Genomic DNA, 22,518 nt, shown 5'->3' on the forward strand with positions numbered 1-22,518 from the left:
GATGGCAGACTGAAGTTTCAACACCGAAAGGATTATTTTATAAGTGCAGGCGGGAATCGCAATCTGGGACATTCCTGCGAGGGAATACTCAAGGGTATATATAAAAAAATCGTTTGAAACCGTTATGTTATTACTCAACAAAGAATCGGATGAATCAAATATCTTATGTTTAAACGGAATTTCTTTCGCTGTAGCAACAACACTAACAATGCACTTGCTTCCTCCAAATCCCTTTGTCTACTAGCGACTGGGGATGTGGCGCGTCGCAGTGGCCCAGCGTGAAGGAGCATAACTAAAAAGTCGGAGATAGACTTGGAATATTTACAAATGTATGGTCTCAAATACTGTTATTAAATAGTTTCAAGCAACATTTGATGAAAGAAAAATTAAACATGTTGATGAGTATTGAAGTTAACATAAATATTGTCCTACCAAATAAAAATAAAATTGTGACTCGGGAGGGGTGACTGAAACGCACAAGGTTTGCAATCCAACCAGTCGCCGTGCCGACTTGCGAATCTCCCGGGTCTTCAGGAACCCTTCATGAACTCGAGGGCCGGGCCGTCTGGGAGGACAGCCTCTGGCTCAGCGGGAGCAGTGTCGCGGTGCATTGTGGGCGGATGAGGGTCGCAAGCAGATCCACGTGGGAAGAACACGGCCGCCCCTACCGGCAGCTCTAGTTACTTCCTCCCCCTTCCTTTATACACCTCTCCCGCTCGGTTGCTCTTCATCCCGACTGCCGGCCTGCCTGTTCCGTGATGCTGGAGTCACAATACCGCGAAGGACGCCATGTTGAACACATCATTGACGTCACGCGCAATTAGTGGGGGACACAACATACTTCCCGATTAGAAATAGATTTTGTTTCGAAAGATGGTTAAACTAGTGCGTTGGTAATACTACTATTATTATTATTATTTCGTTAATTTAATAAGGTTTTGTTTACGAATTTGACTTGTGAAATCTCTGAAATGTGTTGCCCATTGAATGTTAATTTTTAATTTAAAACGTTTCTCTCAAACACGACCATTAAAAAGAAAACCTGCAAACGTTGATGGTTGTCGTATATTTGTGTGTATGTAAATGCCAGAAACGCGTTACATGTTTCCGTTTCTTTCTGTTCGTCGCATGAATTAGAAGAGCGCGTTAGCAATAACGCGATGTATTTGCCTGTCGCATCGCGTGTTGATGCGTCGTGCTATCGCGCTATTGTGATTCCAGAATGACAAGTTGCGCTTCAAAACACTGTAGCTCCAGTGCTTTCCGGCGCGCTGTCCTTACAGGCCGTAGCCACAGCCACTCGGAACAGGGGGTGGACCATCACAGCATTTAAGAATTTCGAGCGATTTAAGGAAACAATAGGGAAACTGAACCGACAATTCCGATATGCGAGTGAAATGTGCTACCACTACCCATCTCGCTCGACACTGGTTTGTTACGTTCTTTGAATGTTTCATGCAAAGGGACAATTTGATTCAATGCAATTTCTTGGACATAAGCCATTGCAGTCATCAGTCTGTATGTGCCTGATGACGGGGACAGATGCCAGTTTCCGAAACGTCGCAACGGTTTTGTCATACTAAACTTACTGTGTTCATCGGTGATGTCGTGTTGTCAATTATATATGTTTATCTACATCGTTGTGCTCATATTTGCTGCTTTGTCCAGGTTTTGTTGTTTGTCTGCATTTACTGTTATTGTTGAAACGGTCTCGTTTTTAGCCCAATGTGTTCGTCTGTGTGGTTATTATTTATTTCATGACTGAATTCCTTCCACGGAATTCTTGTGCTGTCTGATATTTAAGTTTGCTTGTGTTCGTCTGTGCTGTCGTCGTTGTGTTGTCCGTAATACCTGTTTAGGTTCATCGTTGGGTTTATCTGTTTGACATGCTGACAGAATTGTTTCCCGTGGTTTTATGTTTTCATTTTTATTTCTTATTTTGCATTTATGGATTTTGCAATGAAAAACCGTGCAAAACTCCAATGGCGTATTTCCAAGAAATTGTATTAAAACTGGTTCGTCAACACCTTAGAGTCAATCAGAGTTTGTCAGACTACATCTTGTATAATTGCGAAAGTAGTGAAAACATACTGATTAAACTTAAATCAGCTGGATTTGTCTGTTTGATGTGGACATAAATGTACTAATATTATCAACGTTTGGTTTTTTATATGCATAACAATATATCTATTTATTTTTCATTGAATCTATGAGAATGCGACTTTTCTTCCATATGCGCAAGCCATTGAAGCATGAGTGTCTCTTCAGGACTTGCCTTAGCTCGTTAAAATGTGGTGTATTCAAAATGGCGGCTCTCCCAGCCTGCCGAGGCGATCCGGGTCACTTCGCCGGTCCGGATGGAACCCAGATGTTCGCAAGTGGGGAAACGTGGTGGACGTTTACCCGGGGCGCTCCCGTGTTTTCCATCGACGAGTTCCTTCGCTGCACACTGACATCACGCCAGTTATCCGACACGATTGGTGGAAGCTTACCTCCACACTTTTAATATAAATAATGTTTTACTGCCGCGATCAGTGGACTCGTGCCCGACTGAACTCCACTACGCATAGCTTTGATGAGAGCTTCAGTCGGTTGAATTATGTAGCTCATAATTATTATGCTACACGGCACAGACAGAAAATAAATTTACCTATTGCTCTATTTTCATAAAACCATTTGACAAATATCTTTATAATTTTTGCTTTCAAAAATTGTAGTTATCTTCCTGAAAAGTATATATATATACTAGATAATGCCCGGCATGCGTTGCAATGCCTCAATCAATTTTTTAAACGTATACTAAGCATATCTCTTTATCTCTCTAATTCTCTATCTCTCTATGTATATCTCTATAACTCACTCTATCTTTCTATTTATATCTCTATCTCTATATATATTTCTACATATATATCTCTATATATCTTTCTAGGGGACCCGACAGACATTGTCCTGCCCAAATGTACATATGTCGGTAAGTATTTCTACGCTGGACATTTTGTATCTTCTCATTATGCATACCCCTCCTCTTGGGCACGCCACTGCCGTTACCAAAAACCTTTCCCATGGTTACGCAGAAGGCAACAACAATGCAAAAGCCCGTTGCCATGGAGGCTCATTTGCAACAATGCTTAGTTTTTTTTGTTTTTAAGCGTGTATTTTTAGTTTTTCTTAACTCGGAATCGAGATAAAATATCCAATTGTGAATCTAAACCATCCTAGAATCCCCGTGAACTGACACACAAATTTCATCAAAATCGCGTACAAACAGACAGACAGAAAAAGTACTGTTTTATTATAGTAAGATAGATAGATTATTCTTACATGTTCGCATCCATGCAGTATATGAAAAATCAGCATGCATAGCCCCACACCTATAACTATACGTATCTGCTGCCCACGACTTTTTCCGCATGGAATTTTGTATTATCTTGCACCATTTAGAAATTTAAACATTATAACATAACAGTTGATTCAGTTGTAGTAGTTTTCTTATGTTCACAAATGATAATTTTTCTCACCTCTATTTCAGTCTTTGCAATAAAAATATGTTACTACCTAAATTTTGAGTAAATATGTTTCTACTTTCAAATGTAATGAACGGAAGACACTTCATAAAATGTCTTTGTAAACCACATTTACTGTTTTTTCTGTCTCGAGCTAGAATGTAAAGATTGTCTGCATTACTGACCCGCGAGCAAGCTACATACATTTCAGAGAGAGAGAGAGAGTGAGAGAAAGACACCTATTGAATGTCTATCTAACTAATTTTTTTATGAGAGCATATTTTCATTAAAAAAATCAAGAAATCATTCAACGATAAAAGCTGTTTATTTAATTAAGCGGACGGGTTCGCTCCAAGGAGAAAATTGACGCGGCGAGACCTCGTGGACATAGAGAAATGACACACACTCACTATTTGTGTGGCTATGAAACATGATTTATTTCTGCAATTTAAATTGTAATATACAAAAAGGGTATTGAAAATTGAAACAAATATGGCGACACTATAAACTGTCAGGATCTTTATTTTTTTCTTACTTTCTACTTAGTTCCTTACAATAGCAAAACTTAATGGCTTCTTATAATGCGTTGCAATTTTTGCCTTTAAAGCGTGTTTTTTTAGTTTTTCTTAACTCAGAATCGAGATAAAATATCCAATTGTGAATCTAAACCATCCTCACTATTTGTGTGGCTATGACACATGATTTTTTTTCTGCAATTTAAATTGTAATATACAAAAAGGGTATTGAAAATTGAAACAAATATGGCGACGCTATAAATTGTCAGGATCTTTATTTTTTTCTCACTCTCTATTTAGTTCCTTACAATAACAAAACTTAATGGCTTCTAATAATGCGTTGCAATTTTTACTTTTAAAGCGTGTTTTTTTTAGTTTTTCTTAACTCAGAATCGAGATAAAATATCCAATTGTGAATCTAAACCATCCTCACTATTTGTGTGGCTATGAAACATGATTTTTTTTTCTGCAATTTAAATTGTAATATACAAAAAGGGTATTGAAAATTGAAACAAATATGGCGACACTATAAACTGTCAGGATCTTTATTTTTTTCTTACTCTCTACTTAGTTCCTTACAATAGCAAAACTTAATGGCTTCTAATAATGCGTTGCAATTTTTGCTTTTAAAGCGTGTTTTTTTAGTTTTTATTAACTCAGAATCGAGATAAAATATCCAATTGTGAATCAAAACCATCCTCACTATTTGTGTGGCTATGACACATGATTTTTTTTCTGCAATTTAAATTGTAATATACAAAAAGGGTATTGAAAATTGAAACAAATATGGCGACGCTATAAACTGTCAGGATATTTATTTTTTTCTTACTCTCTACTTAGTTCCTTACAATAGCAAAACTTAATGGCTTCTAATAATGCGTTGCAATTTTTGCTTTTAAAGCGTGTTTTTTTTAGTTTTTCTTAACTCAGAATCGAGATAAAATATCCAATTGTGAATCTAAACCATCCTCGAATCCCCGTGAACTCACACACAAAATTTCATCAAAATCGGTCCAGCCGTCTAGGAGGAGTTCAGTGACATACACACGCACACAAGAAATATATATATATATATATATATATATATATATGACGACCTTTGCCTGGATATTTTAACCAATAAAGAGTTTTCTTTAATATTTAAGTAAGGTGTGCTAAACTGTTGCAAGTTTTGCATTTTTACTTTTCCTTTAAATATGAAATTTTGACTATAAATACATTGCAAAATTTTATACTGGAACTTGTATTTAAATTAATTGCTATTTTTCTTATGCTATTTTGTATTTATCTATCACGTGCTGCAAATTAAAAATGTTCTAAACAATCATAATCAGCACGTAGATTTAAGTGAGTAGATGCTCTCGCATACAAACTTGCTTTGGCGAGTGCTAAATTTCCTATTTAATTGACTGAATTATTGTCAAAGTGGATAAGAAAAGTGGAAAATAAATAAACAATGAAAAAATTAGACGGGTACTCGGAGTGGCCGATGAGGCAGTGAGGGCGACCTCGGGAGTGGACCCGGGGCGTCGCCAATCTCGGCCGCCGTCGGCCGCGCGGCAGGTGCGCGGGCCACAGGTGCCGCCGGACCTTGGCTCTCCCCGGCGCCGCCACCACTGTCCCTGCCACACCTTCAGCTGTTACGTTATTGTGCGCCATTCACTTGACGGGCCACGGAAGGCTTTCGCGGCCATTGTCTCGAGTTACACAGAGAAAAAGGTTTGTTTGAATCAAACAAATATTTGTTTATATATGGCGAAACAAATATTTACTTGGTGAAACAAAATATTTTGTTAGCTTAACCAAACTCGGTAAGTAACAAAAATGATTTGTTACACCTAACCAAATATACAGTTGAGTTGAAAAATCACTTTTTTTGGGTCAAGAAAATATTTGTTAGAATTAACAAATTATATTTATTTCACCATATACGAACAAATATTTTGTGTATGCAAACAAACCTTTCTCTCAGTGTACAGCCGCCTCGAAGGCGGACAGTTCGGTCGACGCTGCAGTCACCAGCTTCAAAGTCTTTACTCGAAAACACGCTCACATCTCCTGAAATCTAATCTCGCCCAAGGAGTGTGTGTTCAGGCTGACCTGTATTCCTAACCCTTCAAGGGCCCGCCTAGTCAGGGGTGTATTTGTGTTGGTGAGGCGGGACTAGCTAGCTGGTGCTTCTACCACCGCTGCATTACCTCTGAACAGGCGCGCAGACTTTTCGTCGTGCATAGAACAACCCTGATATTGGAGTGCTAACCATATAATTATATGGCGCGGGAACATTTAGATGATGTAATGCAAGTCCCTTGAGGGCTTACAAGAACATGTACTGAATGCTTGCTTTGTGCCTAAACATTGTTCTGTTAACATGCGTTTTATTCATTTTCACTTACCAAAAATACAGTTTTAAAAATGTTAAAGAAACCGAACTACTCATCCCCCCTCCCCCTTTTATTAACGTTTCCTTAATTACATTTCGTAAACGGACCACACTCATATATGGGGGGGGGGGGGGGCAGTTTTCAAATCACGTGTGTTTTGCTAAAACTCTGCACACCGTACGTGTGCCTGGGTACGTGCCCTTAACTATGTCATTGATATTGTATTCGGAGTGTGATGTAAGAAATATCACTTCGTACGGAGTTTTCAGTCGTTTTGTCACGTCATTGAAGGATCCGCATGTATGCTGAGACTATATCGGTGGTAGAAATTATTGCCAAATATTTATATTGGTTGTTTCATATAGAAATATTACATGTTTTTGCCGGCGAACAATAATTGTAAAATACCTGTGGAAGTCGGGAAATTCAGAGAATTCTGTTTGCGGCTTTTGTGGGTAGCATTGAGCGCCGGTTTGGAGGGGCTCAGGATCGGTCGACATAACTTTTATTGACTTCAAAAAGTGTGAAATAAAAGGCTAATATAAAAAATAACAAACTATATCTACTGATAATTAGATGTTTCTCATCAATCATTTACGGCGTTTGATCAAATTATGCCTAAAATTGTATATGTGTTTGTAAAGGATGCAAAAACAAGTATGGATGGTTCATTTGTTGCTTTTGGGAAGGGAGTGGTTCGCTAAACACAATTTCTCCCCGGGCTCAGGTAAGCCTAGTCCTGTTCTTGAGTAGACACCGTGTGGTCTACTGCCTGGGTAGTCCAAGACTATACCAAGGTCAGTCAGTCTCTGGCAACAATAAACCAACCCGCAAGCGAGATTCCTATGCCCTTCTCGACTCTGCTGGCTCCGCCCTCCGCACGGCGTTCACGAACTCCAGCCGTCCCATTGGTTGGTTTTTCGGGATCGACGCTATGGCAGCTGACAGCTCTCAAAAGTAGCACCAATGGTCTACGTATCCTTGTGCCAACGTTGTTCAGTCTACAGTGCTCGCAAACTAATTGACGCGGTTGTTAGTGTTCGTAAACAAACATGTGTTGCTTCGCAAGCGACAGCTGGGAAATGGGTACCACCGGTACAAGTTGCGCGACACAAGAGTATACGCTCTTCTGTACACGGCGCCGCATGAGGCATGCAGGGGCGGCACTAGCGGGGCCCGCCGCAACATGTCCCACAAACTAGTTTGTTTTATGTCCGTCCCCGTGGGCGGACACGTCTCTGCGACCTCGGAGTCCCCTGAAGGGCCATAACGACCGGACCTCCTGTTGTCTTCTTCTGGCTCCAAACATTGATAACCTTTTTTTACAGCCGCGCCATCTCGGCCTTGTCGTCTTGTTTTCCTCCCCGGAGATATTCGGGCGGCCCATCCGCGGTAGGAATAACCAATAGGTGGAACCGTCTGGCAGCGGCTGTGACGTCATGCGAGTTGCACCCGAGCGTCAGCTTCCGTGACGTCACGCCCGGACGGTTTGAGTTTTTGTTATTGTTCTGCTACCTTACCGCATACAAACAAATCAGGACCATTTTGAAGTTATACTTCTTTAGACGCGTTATGAGAAAATGATGAGAGTAAATTTATAGGATGCGCGCGCAACATTCAACGAAATTTTTGTAGGATAAAAAAAAAGAAGGAAAAAAAAGACCACATAAAACAGGTTACATACAAATAAAAAATATAAATGTGCTTTTAAATCTTATACTTTAGTGATCAATATTGAATACTGGTCCATTTCATTAAAAAAAATATTTATTATGAACATTAGTGATAGACATTGAGTTTATAACTTTTTCATGGGTATTTATGATGTTATGTTCCCTTATGTATAATTTAGTTGAATTATAAATCATTGCATTTTATTTAATGAAGAATTAAAATTAATAAATTAGAATAAACATTCAGCATATTGATTGATTATCATTATTAATTAAATTTTATCACGATTACTTTAGCAAATTAAATAATTTTATACACTTGTTTATATTAATATTGAATACCGAGTATTTATTTAATATTTTTCATTTGAATGAATTTATACTTTACTAACCGAATTTACAATATCACTCCAGTCCGTTTATTATTTTATTTCTATTAAATATTGGCATGAAAAATTAAAGTTAGTTTTTTTTATCATGCCAAGTAAGTATAACTTCTAACGCGCGTACATAAGTTCACGCACCCACTTATTATTCTTTTTATATTTCAGTCAAGAAATAAGCAGGTATAGTTCATAAACAATAGGGACCTGCAAAATTTGTGTTTAATAGTTGTAGATCGTCTAAATGGGTGCCATTATACATTTGAATAATATTTTCATTTGGTCGTTGGTCTTTGACGCGCCCTGAAATACAGGAAGCCAATAAGAAAGTAATGAAGATCCATACGACCCACCCAGAAGGTAGAATGTGGCAGCAGCACAAAATAACGCCAATTTTGCGCGTCTCTACTTATCGTTTTTCTTCTTTTTTTTTTGTTGCAAAATTAAACATCAGGAAATTTCTTGCTTGCTGTCAGGAAAAAAAAAAGTCGGATGTTTCATAGTGAATTGTGCGTGTGAAGCGTGGAGTTGAAGCTGAGTCGCATTTTTTTTTTTGTGAATCGAAGGTAGTTTGACCAGCCACAGTTGGCAGCATGGCGAGTGCGAGGTGGAGGCTGGACTCGTCTGCCCACGTGTATCGGGTCGCGGGCAGTTCATAGAGGTCACTGATGCGCGCGCATTAAAGCTTCTTTGATCCTGAGTGGGTTTTGCCGCGTAAGGAACTGGCGAGATTTATTTTTGGCAGCTGGAAAATAATGTTAGTATTTTTTTTATGTCCGACTAACAATTTCACGCGGCTTAGGCGCTACACGCCTATCTGTGGAGGGTGGGAGACCCGCGTAGCTGCTACAACTCCTCGCAACAACACGAACAGGAAAATAAATAAAAATAAATTCTGTAAACTGAGTTTAAATATATTTAAGTCGATCTTAACTTGGTCTGAATGCTCATAATTTTGTAATATTTTTCCTGATTTATAGATTAACAATAATATTTTTGTTATAGCTTGTGGTGAGTTTTGCTAATTTCTCTGGTGTGATCAGCACTGCTATAATATTGTTACGATTTACCGCGGGGGTTCGTAAAGGATAGCCCAATTAATAGATTTTATTTCACACACACAGTTTTATTTATTACCACTACTTGTCACTTACAAAAAATCTTCTAAATTAGCAAATAATTAACTACACTTAAAGAAATGTCAATTCCCCAGTCACTCGTTCCACACACCTCGCTGGACCGCACTTCCGGCGCAACTCTCGCCGCAGCACCCCTCGTGGGTCTCCGCCGCGGGACTTCGTCGCCACACTCCGCCGCCGCCGTCACACCCTTCGCCGAGATCCCACACGACGACTCACTCGCAACTTCGCCCGGGACTCCGCCGCGCCCGCGACTCTATCGCCCGGAACCTCTCGACTCCAATGAACTCACTCACTCCCTGCCCTGGAACCTTCGTCCAGGGACTTCGCCACTCTGCCGCACCCGCGGCACTATCGCCCGGAAACTCCGCCGCGGGAGAACTCCCCACTGAACTCCTTACTCTAAGGTCGGCCCAACCTCCTTATATAGCCCTTGGGTTCCCGTCCAGAACAATCGGGCATGCCTCCGAGATATCGCGCGACCTTCGCCGTCGAAATGCCCAGAAACGCGTCGTGAGTCCTCGAAGGAATCAGCAGCTGTAAATAAGGAGGGAGAGAAATGCCTTTTGAATAACTGGACATTCGTCTGGAGTGGGGATTAAATATTCCTTATGGAGGGGAAACCTACTTCCTATTGTTGTTAGCCGGGTAAATTAAACTTGGAAAAATAAACTAAGTTGTAACGTGATAGACATACTAAAATAACCAAATTTAAAAAAAAAATACCAAACGAGGACTATCGATGACGGGCAAAATTCTTCTAAATGGACTGAAACACTGCCAAGTTATTTACGTCTAAGGAACTCAACTAAGGCTATCGTATTCAAATTTAACATATAAAACTTCAAACTATCAAAACGATAAAAGTGATTATTTTAATCAACCCTTAAATATCAAATAATAAGCTAAAAATAATAATAAGCTTTACCTAAAAAGGAAATTAATAATTTATTGCATAAGCACATATGCCTTCACATGCATGACCTCACATATGCGAAGCAGTCTCGCTGCCTCTAGACCGTGGTTCTTGAACAACAATCGAACGTGTACGGGTTCCCGGTTCGAGAGTCTTCCCCCAGGAGAGAGTTAATCCCGCCCTTATTTGCTCGCCCACACGCCACTGTTTATGCAGCATTCCGAGAGATACTGAAATTTCGCGCATTCATTTAGTCACAAGATAGAATGCAAACATTCACACTCGCTCTGCGTTCATGTCGTACCGCAGTTATTCGGTCACTACCCTCTACGACCGTGACGCATTGCCTAGTTTCTAAAGAGTAACCACGTGAGCAGTTGCTGTTAATCAGCCAGAGCAATGGTCATCATTCCTAGCACCGACTAATGGCCTCCTACCGTCCGGTAGCCGTCAGTGTGAAAGGGAGCACAGCCGTAAGGCCCCACACACGATCAGTCTGAACTGGCAGTTCGGACCTGTCAGTCGAAACTGCCGTGTGTGTGTGTGCAAGGACGGTGGACTGATCAGTAGAAACTGATGGACTGACGAACTGATGGCTTCCCATCTCAGTTCGAACTGCCGTGTGAGGGGAACAGCGTATCGCCAGTCCAAACCGTTAGCCAAAACAATCAGTCCATTGGCTGAGTTACGTGGCAGACATTTTTGTTTATTCTCTTTGGTTGCTTTGCTATTTTTTTTGCTCTTTTTATAACTAAAAATGTAACTGCAACATCAAAGTTTTTTTCCTCCATATTCTACGATGAAATGATACATCCAACAGCAGCAGCAACCACAAGACTGATCGTGTGTGGGAGAGGCTTCAGTTCAGTCCGGACTGAGCAGTTCGGACTGGAAGCTGGACTGATGGTGTGCTCTGCTCGGTGGCTCCGGTGCAGTGGGAACTGGCGATAATTACCGCCAGCGGGGAATCGGGCCGAGTGAACCAGCGCCTCGCAATGTCCTCAGCCGTGTGATCCGAGCGGCTCGGGTTTCACCTCCGCCAAGTTTCCTCGCCCAATGGGAATATTTCCTCCTTGGCTCTGTTCACAGCGGGTGGTTTTGCAACCAAATCTGACGCTCGAACAGACAGAAATTTCCGAAGTTCGTAGCTCGCTCATATGCAACGTTGCTGCCGGAATAAAAAGAAAACCACAATGATGCCAGAATTAATGCATTTTAAAGATTTCAGTGTGTTTTAAATGTCTTTTTAGCTAACCCCCCCCCCCCCATTTTTCATTTACGTTCATCTAAACTTGTGAACCCTTCCGGGGGGGGGGGGGGGGTAATATTTCTGATTAGAGCGTAAACAAGGAAATAATTCTGCGAAAAAAAATTATGGCGCCTGTGAAGAGAAACTAGGGGAGGAAAAGAACCATTACCAACAGCCAAATCTGCAGACGCAAGTTTCATAACTGAAGTGAGGAGTTGATAGCTGCGGGGAACCCGGGGCTGCGGGCCGCTAGCTCGCTAGTGGCGCAGTGCGCGAGATCCTGGACTCGCGTCACTTCGTCGCGTCGCGTCAGCTGCGAAGGCACACGCCGGCCCTGTGTTCATTTATTTAGTCAGTTACCAGCCGTGTGCCCGATGGGAAAGTACTTTATACTCATTTTTGATGAATTAACAAAAATGCTGATGGAATCTACTTTTATTTAGAAACAAACCTAAATACCAATTTCCATATTTATAACGTTCTAAAATGACAAAACTTCTGTCCCCTATTTGACCGCCTTAGCAGATGAGTTTTCAAAATTCCTATCTTAGTACTCACCTACGTTATATAAGAAACTCCTATGCAAAACGTATTCCTTCTAGACCCACCGGTTTTAAACTGTGTTTTGTCACTAAAACAGTATTAGAGTTTTTCTAATTAGATTCATACACACACACAAAAAAAAAAAAATCGGAACTAGGCTGGTTCACAAATTGTTTCGTTTTATTAACAGTAAATATAAATATTAGCTTAAGGTGGCCGCCTGGTCAGGCATACTAGCTGTAAAATCGCGGGGGCGCTAAGGGCGACGCTGGCTCGCGCGCCACACCACCCTTCGCCTCTACGCGTCGTGCATAGGACAACTATATGTGCGCGGTAACCATACAGTTATATGGCGGAGAAGTGAATAGAAAGTTATAGTGCAAGTTCCTCGAGTGCTTTCAAGAATCTGTACCGGATGTTTCATGACCAAATATTATTCTGAAAACACGCGTTTTAGCCGTGTTCACGCACTTCTAGTCATTCAGTTTATAAAAGGAATTCGGAAACAAAACTACTCATCCGTTCTCGGCGCGTTCTGGAATGATTTTCGTAAACAGACACCACTTTGATATCTCGAGCAGTTTCCAGATAACGTGTTTTTATTTTCTGAAGCTATGCACACCGTGTGTGCGTCCGAGTAGGCGAGGCCCTTAACTCCAGCCAGTGGGGAAACACATACTGGAATATAGATTCGTCTAAATGTAAATAAGCCATGTTTAAAAAAAAAAATACATATCGCAACCGTGAAAGTGACACCATCTTGATGCTAAACATTTTCGTTCGCTATAAATCACTATATCTACTAAATTCATATTTTAAATGAAAATTTGCATTTAGCGTTCAGTAATAAATTGTTTCCAAAATACGTTATAGGTACCTATAAAAATACTTCATGAAATTCAGATTACTTTTAATTGAACTCGGGCACAATCCCTAAAAATCATTTTTATTTTTTTTTAGTTTTATAAGTTATTTCTTATTAATATACAACTATATTTCTAAAACAACGTATATGAGACACCTGCGTTGTTAATTTAATTCTTACGGATTTTTTTTTCGTAGCAACTACTTAACTTTCATTTTACCGTTATTCATTTTTGCGGATATTTCCGTTCCTTCTGATTGGCAGTCACTTGTACGGTAACATACCAGGGTACCTTGCTGTTCGCGTACCAGAGTTACTGTACGTCTGGTGACGTGGACTGCTCCAGAGCCGCCTCGTTCCCATGGAAACCAGTCCGCCGAGTTGCGTCACTGCGCGGTGCCGAAGCCGGCACCTTTCTCTCGAGGCTCTCTTTTCGCACGGCTGTGTTCGTGCCGGGCGGCCCGGCCGGCGAGAACTAATGACCCGGGGGCAAACAATTCCTCCCCCCTCCCCTTTACACCCCTTCCAATCCTTCCAATCCTTCTGCCCACTACCTGATGTACAACTTTTCAAACCTCACATTTAAAGACGACTGAAAAGGTCACCATGGCCATGATTATAAATGTGACCTGCCTAAATCACATAAATTGCTAAGTTTCCAATTAATTATTTTATCCACAGACTTGTAATATTTCCGTCCTATTAGAGTAAACTCAAGTAAATAAAAATCGAAAATTGAACTGGAGATATTGGTTCCCCCCCTCCCCCCCCCCCACCACCCCCATCCCCATCTCTCAATTCAGTTGAGGCCATTTGAGTTTCCACCGTAGATAAATGCATTATTATTCGTTCTCTATGATGACAGTAAATTAAGTTAGAGGTTAACTACAGCATAGTTATCACTTCGAAAAATCTCTCACCTTACTTTTACCTCTGATTTACCTCCGATTTACCTCTGTTATATCTGGAAACACTATATATGTGACTACGCCACTTTTAACTGTTGACATTTTTTAGTGTACACAGAGAAAAAAGTTTTATACAAACAAATAATTGGTTGTATATGATGAAATAAATATTTATTTTCTGTAACGATGTGTTTTGTTGGCCTGACCAAATTTTTACTTGTAACGTAATAATTGATTTTGTTCACCTAACAAAATATACACTTTGAGTTGACGAAAACATTTTGTTGGCTCAACATGATCTTTCCTACTACAGAATATTTGTTTGAATCAACGGCATGTATATTTATTCCACCATATACAAATATATTGTTCAGGCAAACGAACGTTTTTCTCGGTGTACCAGCAGTTACAAGTCTCAAGATATCTCGCAGCAATACGCCTGCCGAGACGGGTTCCGACAGTACACTTTGTTTAAGATAAGGCGAGATTTCATTACAGTTGCTGCTGGAAACATTCCCAATAATAGAGTTACCGAAATAATTATAGATACCTGTGTATCATTCCGGCGCTACATTTGTGTGTTTGTTTTGTTTATTGTTTCACAATAAACGATTGTTCCGTGCAGAAATTTGACAACAAGTCTCGTGTCATCTCGAACAGTGTGTGCAGTCGCCGATTGCAGGGTTGCGAACCATGCACTTCCCCGGTGAGGTGGGCGGGGCTCGGTACTCTTGCCTTGTGGCGCGGGTGGGGGGGGGGGGGGTTAAGTGTTGCACCCCCTCCCCCTCCTCCTGCAGCTATCTCAAACTGCGCACGCCACTTTCTTTCCGGCTACTCGCCAGCGAGAGCGCAGGGGCACAAATCACTACTGCTAGTCTTATTTTTCACGTGCGGTATAACCTATACTACGAAATAAAAATTTGAACACTTAAAAATATTAATTATATTAAACTTATATGAAGGAAAACGTCAAATTAATGTATGAGCTACGTAATATATTGATTAAAAAAAATTGGAAAGGTAGGTATTTGAGTATTCCTCACTGTCTCTCAGTATTGCAAAAATTTGCCCTGTTATGTTAATCAATTTGGCTGAGATCAGTTTATATATATTTTTCCCCCTAAACATTTTAAGTGTTCCGAGAAAATATTTTTTTTCTCGGGTGGCCAATTAATTTTTTTTATATTAAAAAAAATGTTAGGGGTGGTTTCGGGCGCATTTCTATCTTGGTATTCGTGAGACCATGACTGTGCTGAGCGGACATCGGCATGTCAGCGCTCGGATGCAAGACGTCCAGTGCACTAAGGGCAAAAGTGGCATGCGGTCGCGGGTGCTTCAGGGGAAGCGGTGAAAGGGCACGCGGCGAAGGAGCGCGAGCGGAGATGTGCCCTTCTAGCGCCCCCCGCGTACGTCTTCGCAAAGCTCTCTTGTCTTCGGCGCTCGGCGAGATTACAGCACTGCTCTCCGCCGGGGAGTGATGACGGCAGTAAAAGGTTCTGGGGTTGCGGTCTAGCAGCAGTAAGGGGAGGGGAGGGCGGGCTGAGTGTCTGCGGGCTGCAACTAAGGCTGGTCCGGCTGTCCCGCCGCACAAATATTATTACAGTCAGCGTTCGGCCACGAACAGCTCGTTTATCCTGTGTGTGAGATCTTCAGCATCATAAGAACCAAGCGTGGTTCGTAAGGTGAAAGTTCATTTTCGTCAAGAGCGTATGCAGAATTTCACTGTGAGTTGGAAAAGGGGGGGGGGGGGGTGGAATCTATTTGCCCGCTGTTTTCTTTCAAATTCTGTCCCTTTGTCGGTGGATAACATGTTCCCAGGCGGATTCCCTTTATAAATCCCACCGGTAAATCACACTTACTTGCGAGTTAAACTTCACTAAGTAACCCGTAACGATTTAGTACTAATAAAAAAACTATTCGAGAAAGCGAAGAGAAGAGCATTTATTTGTTTCCATTTTCCCGCATATCCTTTTACACCTACGGCGCTTAGAAAACTAAACAGTATCAGGCCGCATTTAGGAGCACTTTTTCCAGTCACCCGTGACCAGAGATAATGATGGCATTTGCTGCTACCCCACAAGGATATGTTTTGCTTACATTGTTACGGATATAAAAAATGTTTTCGGCCAGTTGCCAATTTGTATTATAATTTTAATTCCTTAAATTCAATTAGTGCATATTTTGTCATGATATAGTAGTGTATAGGCAAGTACTGCCTCCATTTACTTAGCGATGTAGTATAAGAAATGTTTTCTTATGCAAACACATTTATGTCTTCGTGTGACGAATATGTTGTTTGTGTGTCCACATGGCCTGCAGGTGGAGTGAAATAAGCGCTAATTTGATATGTTTTAACTACACAACCAGCAATTAGTAAACGAATGGATGTGATGCCACAACTAGTGTCAGTTGATGCAGTTTGATGAATGCTGTCTGTGGATATGGTTTATGATTGCTGGAACCAGTGGCGAAGCCAGGATTTGTGTATGGGGGGTGTTAAGCGAGGGGTCCGGGGGTCCTCCCCCGGGAAAATTTGGATTTTAAGGTGTAAAATAGTGCTATTTTAGCAGTTTTCGGTACTTAAATTTAAATATTGTAATTGTAAAATTTTTATTAATTTTAATATGAAATTTGTTTGAGTGATTAATAAGAAATTAATTAAATATTTGGTTTTGGGGGGGGGGGGGGGTTAAACTCCTAACCCCCCCCCCCCTGGCTACGCCCCTGGCTGGCACGCCTTGCGCTTGTGGATGCATTGCACGAGTGATACCACAACCTGTAACTGTGGCTGTATTCTGAGGAGTCATGCTGCCTGGAGTGTGACGAGCCCGCTCTGTGCCCACAGCTGCACGGCCAAGTACGTGGGCGAGTACTGCCAGCACCTGAACCCGTGCCACACGGGGCCCGGCCCGCGCTGCCAGAACGGCGGGTCCTGCCACGTGCGAGCATCGGCCACCTCCAGCCCCACCTTCTGGTGCACCTGCCCCATCGGCTACTCGGCGTCGCTGTGCGAGATCCCCGTCGCCAACTCGTGCGACTCGGACCCCTGTCTCAACGGCGGCACGTGCGCGCTCATCAGCCTCGACAAGTACACCTGCACCTGCGCGCCGGGCTTCACAGGTCAGTCGAGCGTGTCTCTTGATTTTCATATCTGCGTTTTTGCACACATTGGATAAATACCCATCTCATCTATGCACACATTGGAAAATAGAAAGAACCATATCATCTTTTACACATTTGAGAATGAACATTTCAACGTTGGACACCATTGGAAAAATAACCTTTTCATCTTTGGACACATTAGAGATACACTGAAGAAATAACCATATTATCATTGGACACATTGGAGATAGAACCATCTCATCTTGTACACATTTAAGAAAGAATCATCTCATATATGCACACATTAGAGAAAAGACTCATCTCATCTATGGACACATTTAAGAAAGAACCATCTACTCTGTTTACACATTGGATAAAGAACAAATACATTTGTACATATTGAATAAAAAAGAACCATTTTATCGCTGGACTCACTGGAGAGAAGGAAAAAACATCTCATCTTTGGACGCTCTGTAGAAATGACTATCATCGTTTTGGCACATTGGAGAAAGACCTAGCGCATCTTTGAACAAATTAGAGAAAAACCCCATCTCGTACTTATTTGGAGATATTGACGATAGAACAATCTCATCTTTGCACACATTGGAGAAAGAACCATCTTAGCATTTTCCTGGAATGATGTAGGAACATCACTGAGCACCTATATAAGGGCAGCTGAACTGGTTTTGAACCAGGATCTTCTCGAATATGACTCAGTTGTGTTACCAGGGAGTCGATCATAAATGAAAACAGAGAAAAAGGTTTATGAGGTTATTTATATTTAATTTTTAAGTTACAGTATAAAGTTAGCTCAGGGAATTTAAATGAAACAGTTAAAAAGAATAGCCTGTATCGCCAACCCATTAAATGTACAATGCCGATTGTATTTGCACTCGGTTATGCTGTGTAACAAGTAATTTTGAGCATAGTTGTGCTTTTGACACTTGATGTATTTATATGTAATTTTTCTAGAAGTGCGATGTAAAAAAACATCAAGTGCATAGTTTCCAGGTTTTTTTTTTACTGTGTGAACAGTTATGTCGTGACATTGAGGAATCTGGAAATAGATTGTGACAGTGTTGTAAAACTTTGCAACGACTGTATTCTATAAAATATATATGACATGTTTTGCCTGGTTTTGCCATACGCAGTTATACACAGAAAGAAGAGGGTGATAATAAATATAAATGTGGATATGCTGGGTAGTTAGTATTGAGTTGTCGACCATCGCCCTGCCATATGTGCGCATGCGGCCAACTAGGATACAATGTAGAGCAAAGTTAAGATAGTTTTTTTTTATTCTGCATGGTTTAATACACCCTGGCCATAACTGCCTGTGCGTTGTGCCTTTTACTTGGCCTACTATGAAGGACTCCTGGCTCAGTTCTCCAGCTTAAAGATAAATAAAATATAACGATGGGGTTACTACTAATAAACTAAGTTAATAAGGAAGAATTTTGCAGGCTTTTAGTGCCATTGTTTTATAAGCTAAACTTGCTCGGAGCTGAGTTGGGTCCAGTAGCGGATCCAGAGGGGGGGCTAAGGGGCTCAAGCCCCCTCCAAAAGCATCTGGGTCCACTATTGTTTTAGTGTTTGCCTTGATAAAGCCTAGCCTCAGCTGGGTCAAGCCCCTCCCAAACCAAAATCCTGGATCCGCCACTGGTTGGGTCGCATTGGTAGTGTGTACTGATGTTGCGCTATGCATCGCAGCAAGCATCTTCATCGTTGAGAATGAACTGAGAACTGTGAGGTGGTAGGGCTCTTTCTATATAAGGTCACTGATGGTAATATGGCCATGTTAAGCTTTGTTTAATTTTATTTTATCTAGTTTTCGGGAAATCCCCAAAAGTGTTTGATGGACATAATATCTAGGGTTTTTCTTGTCAAAAACCATTAACAAAACATTTTTTAATACATGTCATTATAAAATAACTGCAAAATAATAAATACATGTATTTGGGCCATATTAAAAGCATGTGATGTTAATATGGCCAATGATTTATAGGAAGCTGAAAATTAAGATTTATTAGCACAAATCATAAATAAATTGTATTTCTGATGAATATTTACTAATATTTACTTATACATACATAAGAATAAACAGCAAATATATTTTTTAAAACATATAAAAATACAGTTTTATTATTTTTTGATAATGAAAGTCTGATTGTAGATAAAATATGATATTAACAAGTAACATATTGGTCTCTTTCAAAATATTTACACTATAATAAACATTTCGGGCAAATAAAAAACTCTTTGTCATCTTTGGTGAGGCCAACACATTCTTCATGGACATATATTTCACAAACTCCGCACAGTCTCATATCCTTCACTTCATCATTGCAACAAATTGCACAGTACCAACTCTCAGACTTCTTTGAAGCAGTTATCTGGCGAACAGACTTTGTATTATATTTTTTGCTGTTTCCACTGTTCTTGCTGCTATCTAACTTTACATCCTTGTTATCTTCAAATAAAGATTTATTCAGTACAACACCCCTGTTGTTTATAGCAGGTTTCATAACCCGTGTGGTTTTCCGTTTTTTCTTTGGTGTAGGTAGCATTTCTCCAATGGAACCACGCCTGGACAGATTTGCAGTACTTTCGGGAATATGCAAACTATCAGAGTAATCTGAAGAACTTGAAGGTTGTGCCAAGTCTCCTGTGATATCTGAATCAGATGATGAACTGGTGCTGTGTCTAGAACCAAGCTGGCTAACATTTGTCTGTAGACCAGACGGACCTGCCAATGAATGGTCGTCATTGGAATTATGTTGTTCCTGCAACGCATAAGCGGTTACAGTTTCGTCTGCCATTTTTGTGTTAGGTGGTGGAAGCTCAGTAGCTATGCTGGGTGCAAAGGCCTCTTCTGGAATCACGAACGGATTGAAGGGGAAAATGCCAGTAGCCTTAAATCCACTTTTCATGTTTGCTTGTGTCATGGACTTTTCCCATGTTGGTGTAAAAACATCAGCAAAGTTCAATTTAGAAATGTCTTGCTGTTCTTTGTGCATATTAAAATAAAGGAGTGTGTGCTGATCCCAAAAAATCTCAAAACTTCGGAAACAACCTTTGTCTAAAGGCTGTAACTCATGAGTCGTGTTTGACGGAAGACAGTACAAAATAATTTCATTCTGTTCTGCAACTTCACATATGCTGTAGTCTAAATGTGACTTAGCCCCATCAAAAATCAGAAGACAAGGCCCACTTGGCTTGAACCTAGAGAAGTGATTCAGGAAGGACACAAAAGATTCGGTTGTCATGCTACCTTTTCGAGTCATTATTGTTGTTGAACCTGTAGGTAAATTTTTTTCCCAAGCTGGATTTTTTCTTAATCCAGGGAATAGGATCATTGGGGGAATGACATTTCCAGTAGCATTACCACAGGCTACAACAGTAACACTCTCGCCACGTTCCTTTGCAACAATGTGGACGCGCTTTGACCCCTTTTTCGCCAAAACCTCTGGATCTTTGTGCAGTTGTAACCTACAACCCTTCTCATCCATGTTGAATATTTTTTCAGGGAAGTTTAAAAACTTGTTCTCAGCAAGGACATTCTGTAATTTTTCAAAATGGTCTCCAACTATGAATTTGTTAAGCTTTTGAGCTCGGGCAGGATTTAGCCTTTGAGCTTTTCGTTTGCTAATTTCAGGATTTCTGGCCAAAAAGCTATTCAACCAGTAGCGACCTGCAGTTTCTTTAGTGAACCGGTGAGTTATCCCATTTTCACGGCAGTATTTAAAAACATTTAACTTGAGCATCTTTGATGTGAGTGGATAACCAACATTTGCTAGACGAATTATTCTCCTGCTAAGTTCCCTCTCTTCCTCAGTTTTGAGTGTGGCCTTACAACCCAATTTTGATTTAACATCTTGGTTATTGGAAAGATAACGGCGAAGGGTTCGCCTAGGCACGACATACCTTTTACTTGCTGCATTAACAGATAGGTTGCCAAGTCTTACAGCATCTACTGCCTTGCTGAGTCCATCTTGTGTCCAACTACCCCGCTTCTTTTGTGGATTGAAGGGATTCATTTCTGAAACAAAAAACAAAGAATTAACATTAGTTACAATTTAATTATAAGTTATTATTTTTGGCGCCATAATTAATGTATCGGGATTTTTTTTATGTAATTTAATTAATTTTTATATAGAATTATTGAAAATATAATATCCAGTATGCTCTTTCAATAAATATTTTCCTGCAAAAAAAGTTTCATGATATTTTCACTTCATTACATTTTTACATATTATTCTTAAAAATATATTTTCCATTGTGCACTTTAATAAATATTTTCCCGCAAAAATGCACCAGACAAAAACAATTTAAATATACCCAGTGATGGCATCTAAGGAGTTTTTTTAAGTTGTCATTTTAGGTAGGTATCCTGTGTGAGGTACACATTTTTCTGTAATTTTTATTACTTGTCTCTGTAAAGGTATATATTAATTACAGTTATAAATAAACTCGTAATAAATAATAAAATCACATACACTAATAACAATTTACCTACGAGGGGCCATACAGTATGTATAAACCATTTCATTCACAAAATGTTGCTAATATGGCCAACTGCAGCTAATATGGCCACATGGTTGGCCATATTAACAACCTGGGTGACATTTCAAAAAGTCGATTATAGTTTTTAAATGGTTGAAGGTAATAAATCTTTTTAAAATACATTTAAATAAGCATAGAAATCTACGCACTGAGACATCAAATTTCTGACAATATCTAGTAGTACACTATTAAAATAAAATATAAACTTACCGGAGTAAAATAAGAAGAGTTCTCTGCTCGCAGCAAAAACCCATGAAAATGGCGTCTCCCAGGTGGTGTGCGTGCTGCCCGGACTCGGAAACTCTGTGAGCTCTCGACAATGGTGTTCCGAAGAACATGCCAGCACATTCTATCGGTATCCGCGCGAACTAAGTCAATGGCAGCCAAATGGCCATATTACCAACATGGCCATATTACCATCAGGGACCTTACGTACTTTAAAGTGATTTGTTCAGATAGCCAATCACGAGAGGCATCCTGTAGTAGCTCTAGTGCCAGTCAGTCAGATTATGGCTCTCCTGCATCTGCATCTAACAGAGAGTGATGGTGCTGCAGGCCATCACTGTGAGCTGCAGGACCACTGCGCCTCCAACCCGTGCCGCAATGGCGCCGAGTGCACCTCCACCGGAGACAGCTACAAGTGCAAGTGCGCCCCTGGCTTCATCGGCCCCACCTGCTCCGAAGACATCGTGGAGTGCCACAGCGCCCCGTGCGTGCACGGCAAGTGCTTCAACACGCACGGCTCCTACAAGTGAGTAGCCTCTTCGCTCGGGTC

At 40.6% G+C, this 22,518-nt stretch overlaps 2 protein-coding genes across 3 annotated transcripts in view; one reads left to right on the top strand and one right to left on the bottom strand.

Moving 5' to 3' along the window:
- The window catches only part of LOC134538449 (neurogenic locus Notch protein), a 321,837-nt gene that overhangs the window by 173,995 nt on the left and 125,324 nt on the right, over positions 1-22,518 (top strand). For both annotated transcript variants that reach the window (XM_063379778.1, XM_063379786.1), the window contains exons 3-4: positions 16,924-17,198; positions 22,299-22,494. In XM_063379778.1, coding sequence (XP_063235848.1) covers positions 16,924-17,198; positions 22,299-22,494 — 471 coding nt within the window. The remainder of the gene's footprint in view (positions 1-16,923; positions 17,199-22,298; positions 22,495-22,518) is intronic.
- LOC134538463 (tigger transposable element-derived protein 1-like) lies at positions 19,240-22,162 on the bottom strand. Its single transcript, XM_063379799.1, has 2 exons — positions 21,954-22,162; positions 19,240-21,219 (listed from the first exon to the last, which is right to left on the bottom strand). The coding sequence occupies exon 2, from the start codon at positions 21,215-21,217 to the stop codon at positions 19,406-19,408; it is 1,812 nt and encodes a 603-aa protein (XP_063235869.1). The 5' UTR covers positions 21,218-21,219; positions 21,954-22,162; the 3' UTR covers positions 19,240-19,405.

This window comes from Bacillus rossius, chromosome 1 (assembly GCF_032445375.1).
Source record: "Bacillus rossius redtenbacheri isolate Brsri chromosome 1, Brsri_v3, whole genome shotgun sequence".
NCBI classification, from domain to species: domain Eukaryota; kingdom Metazoa; phylum Arthropoda; class Insecta; order Phasmatodea; family Bacillidae; genus Bacillus; species Bacillus rossius.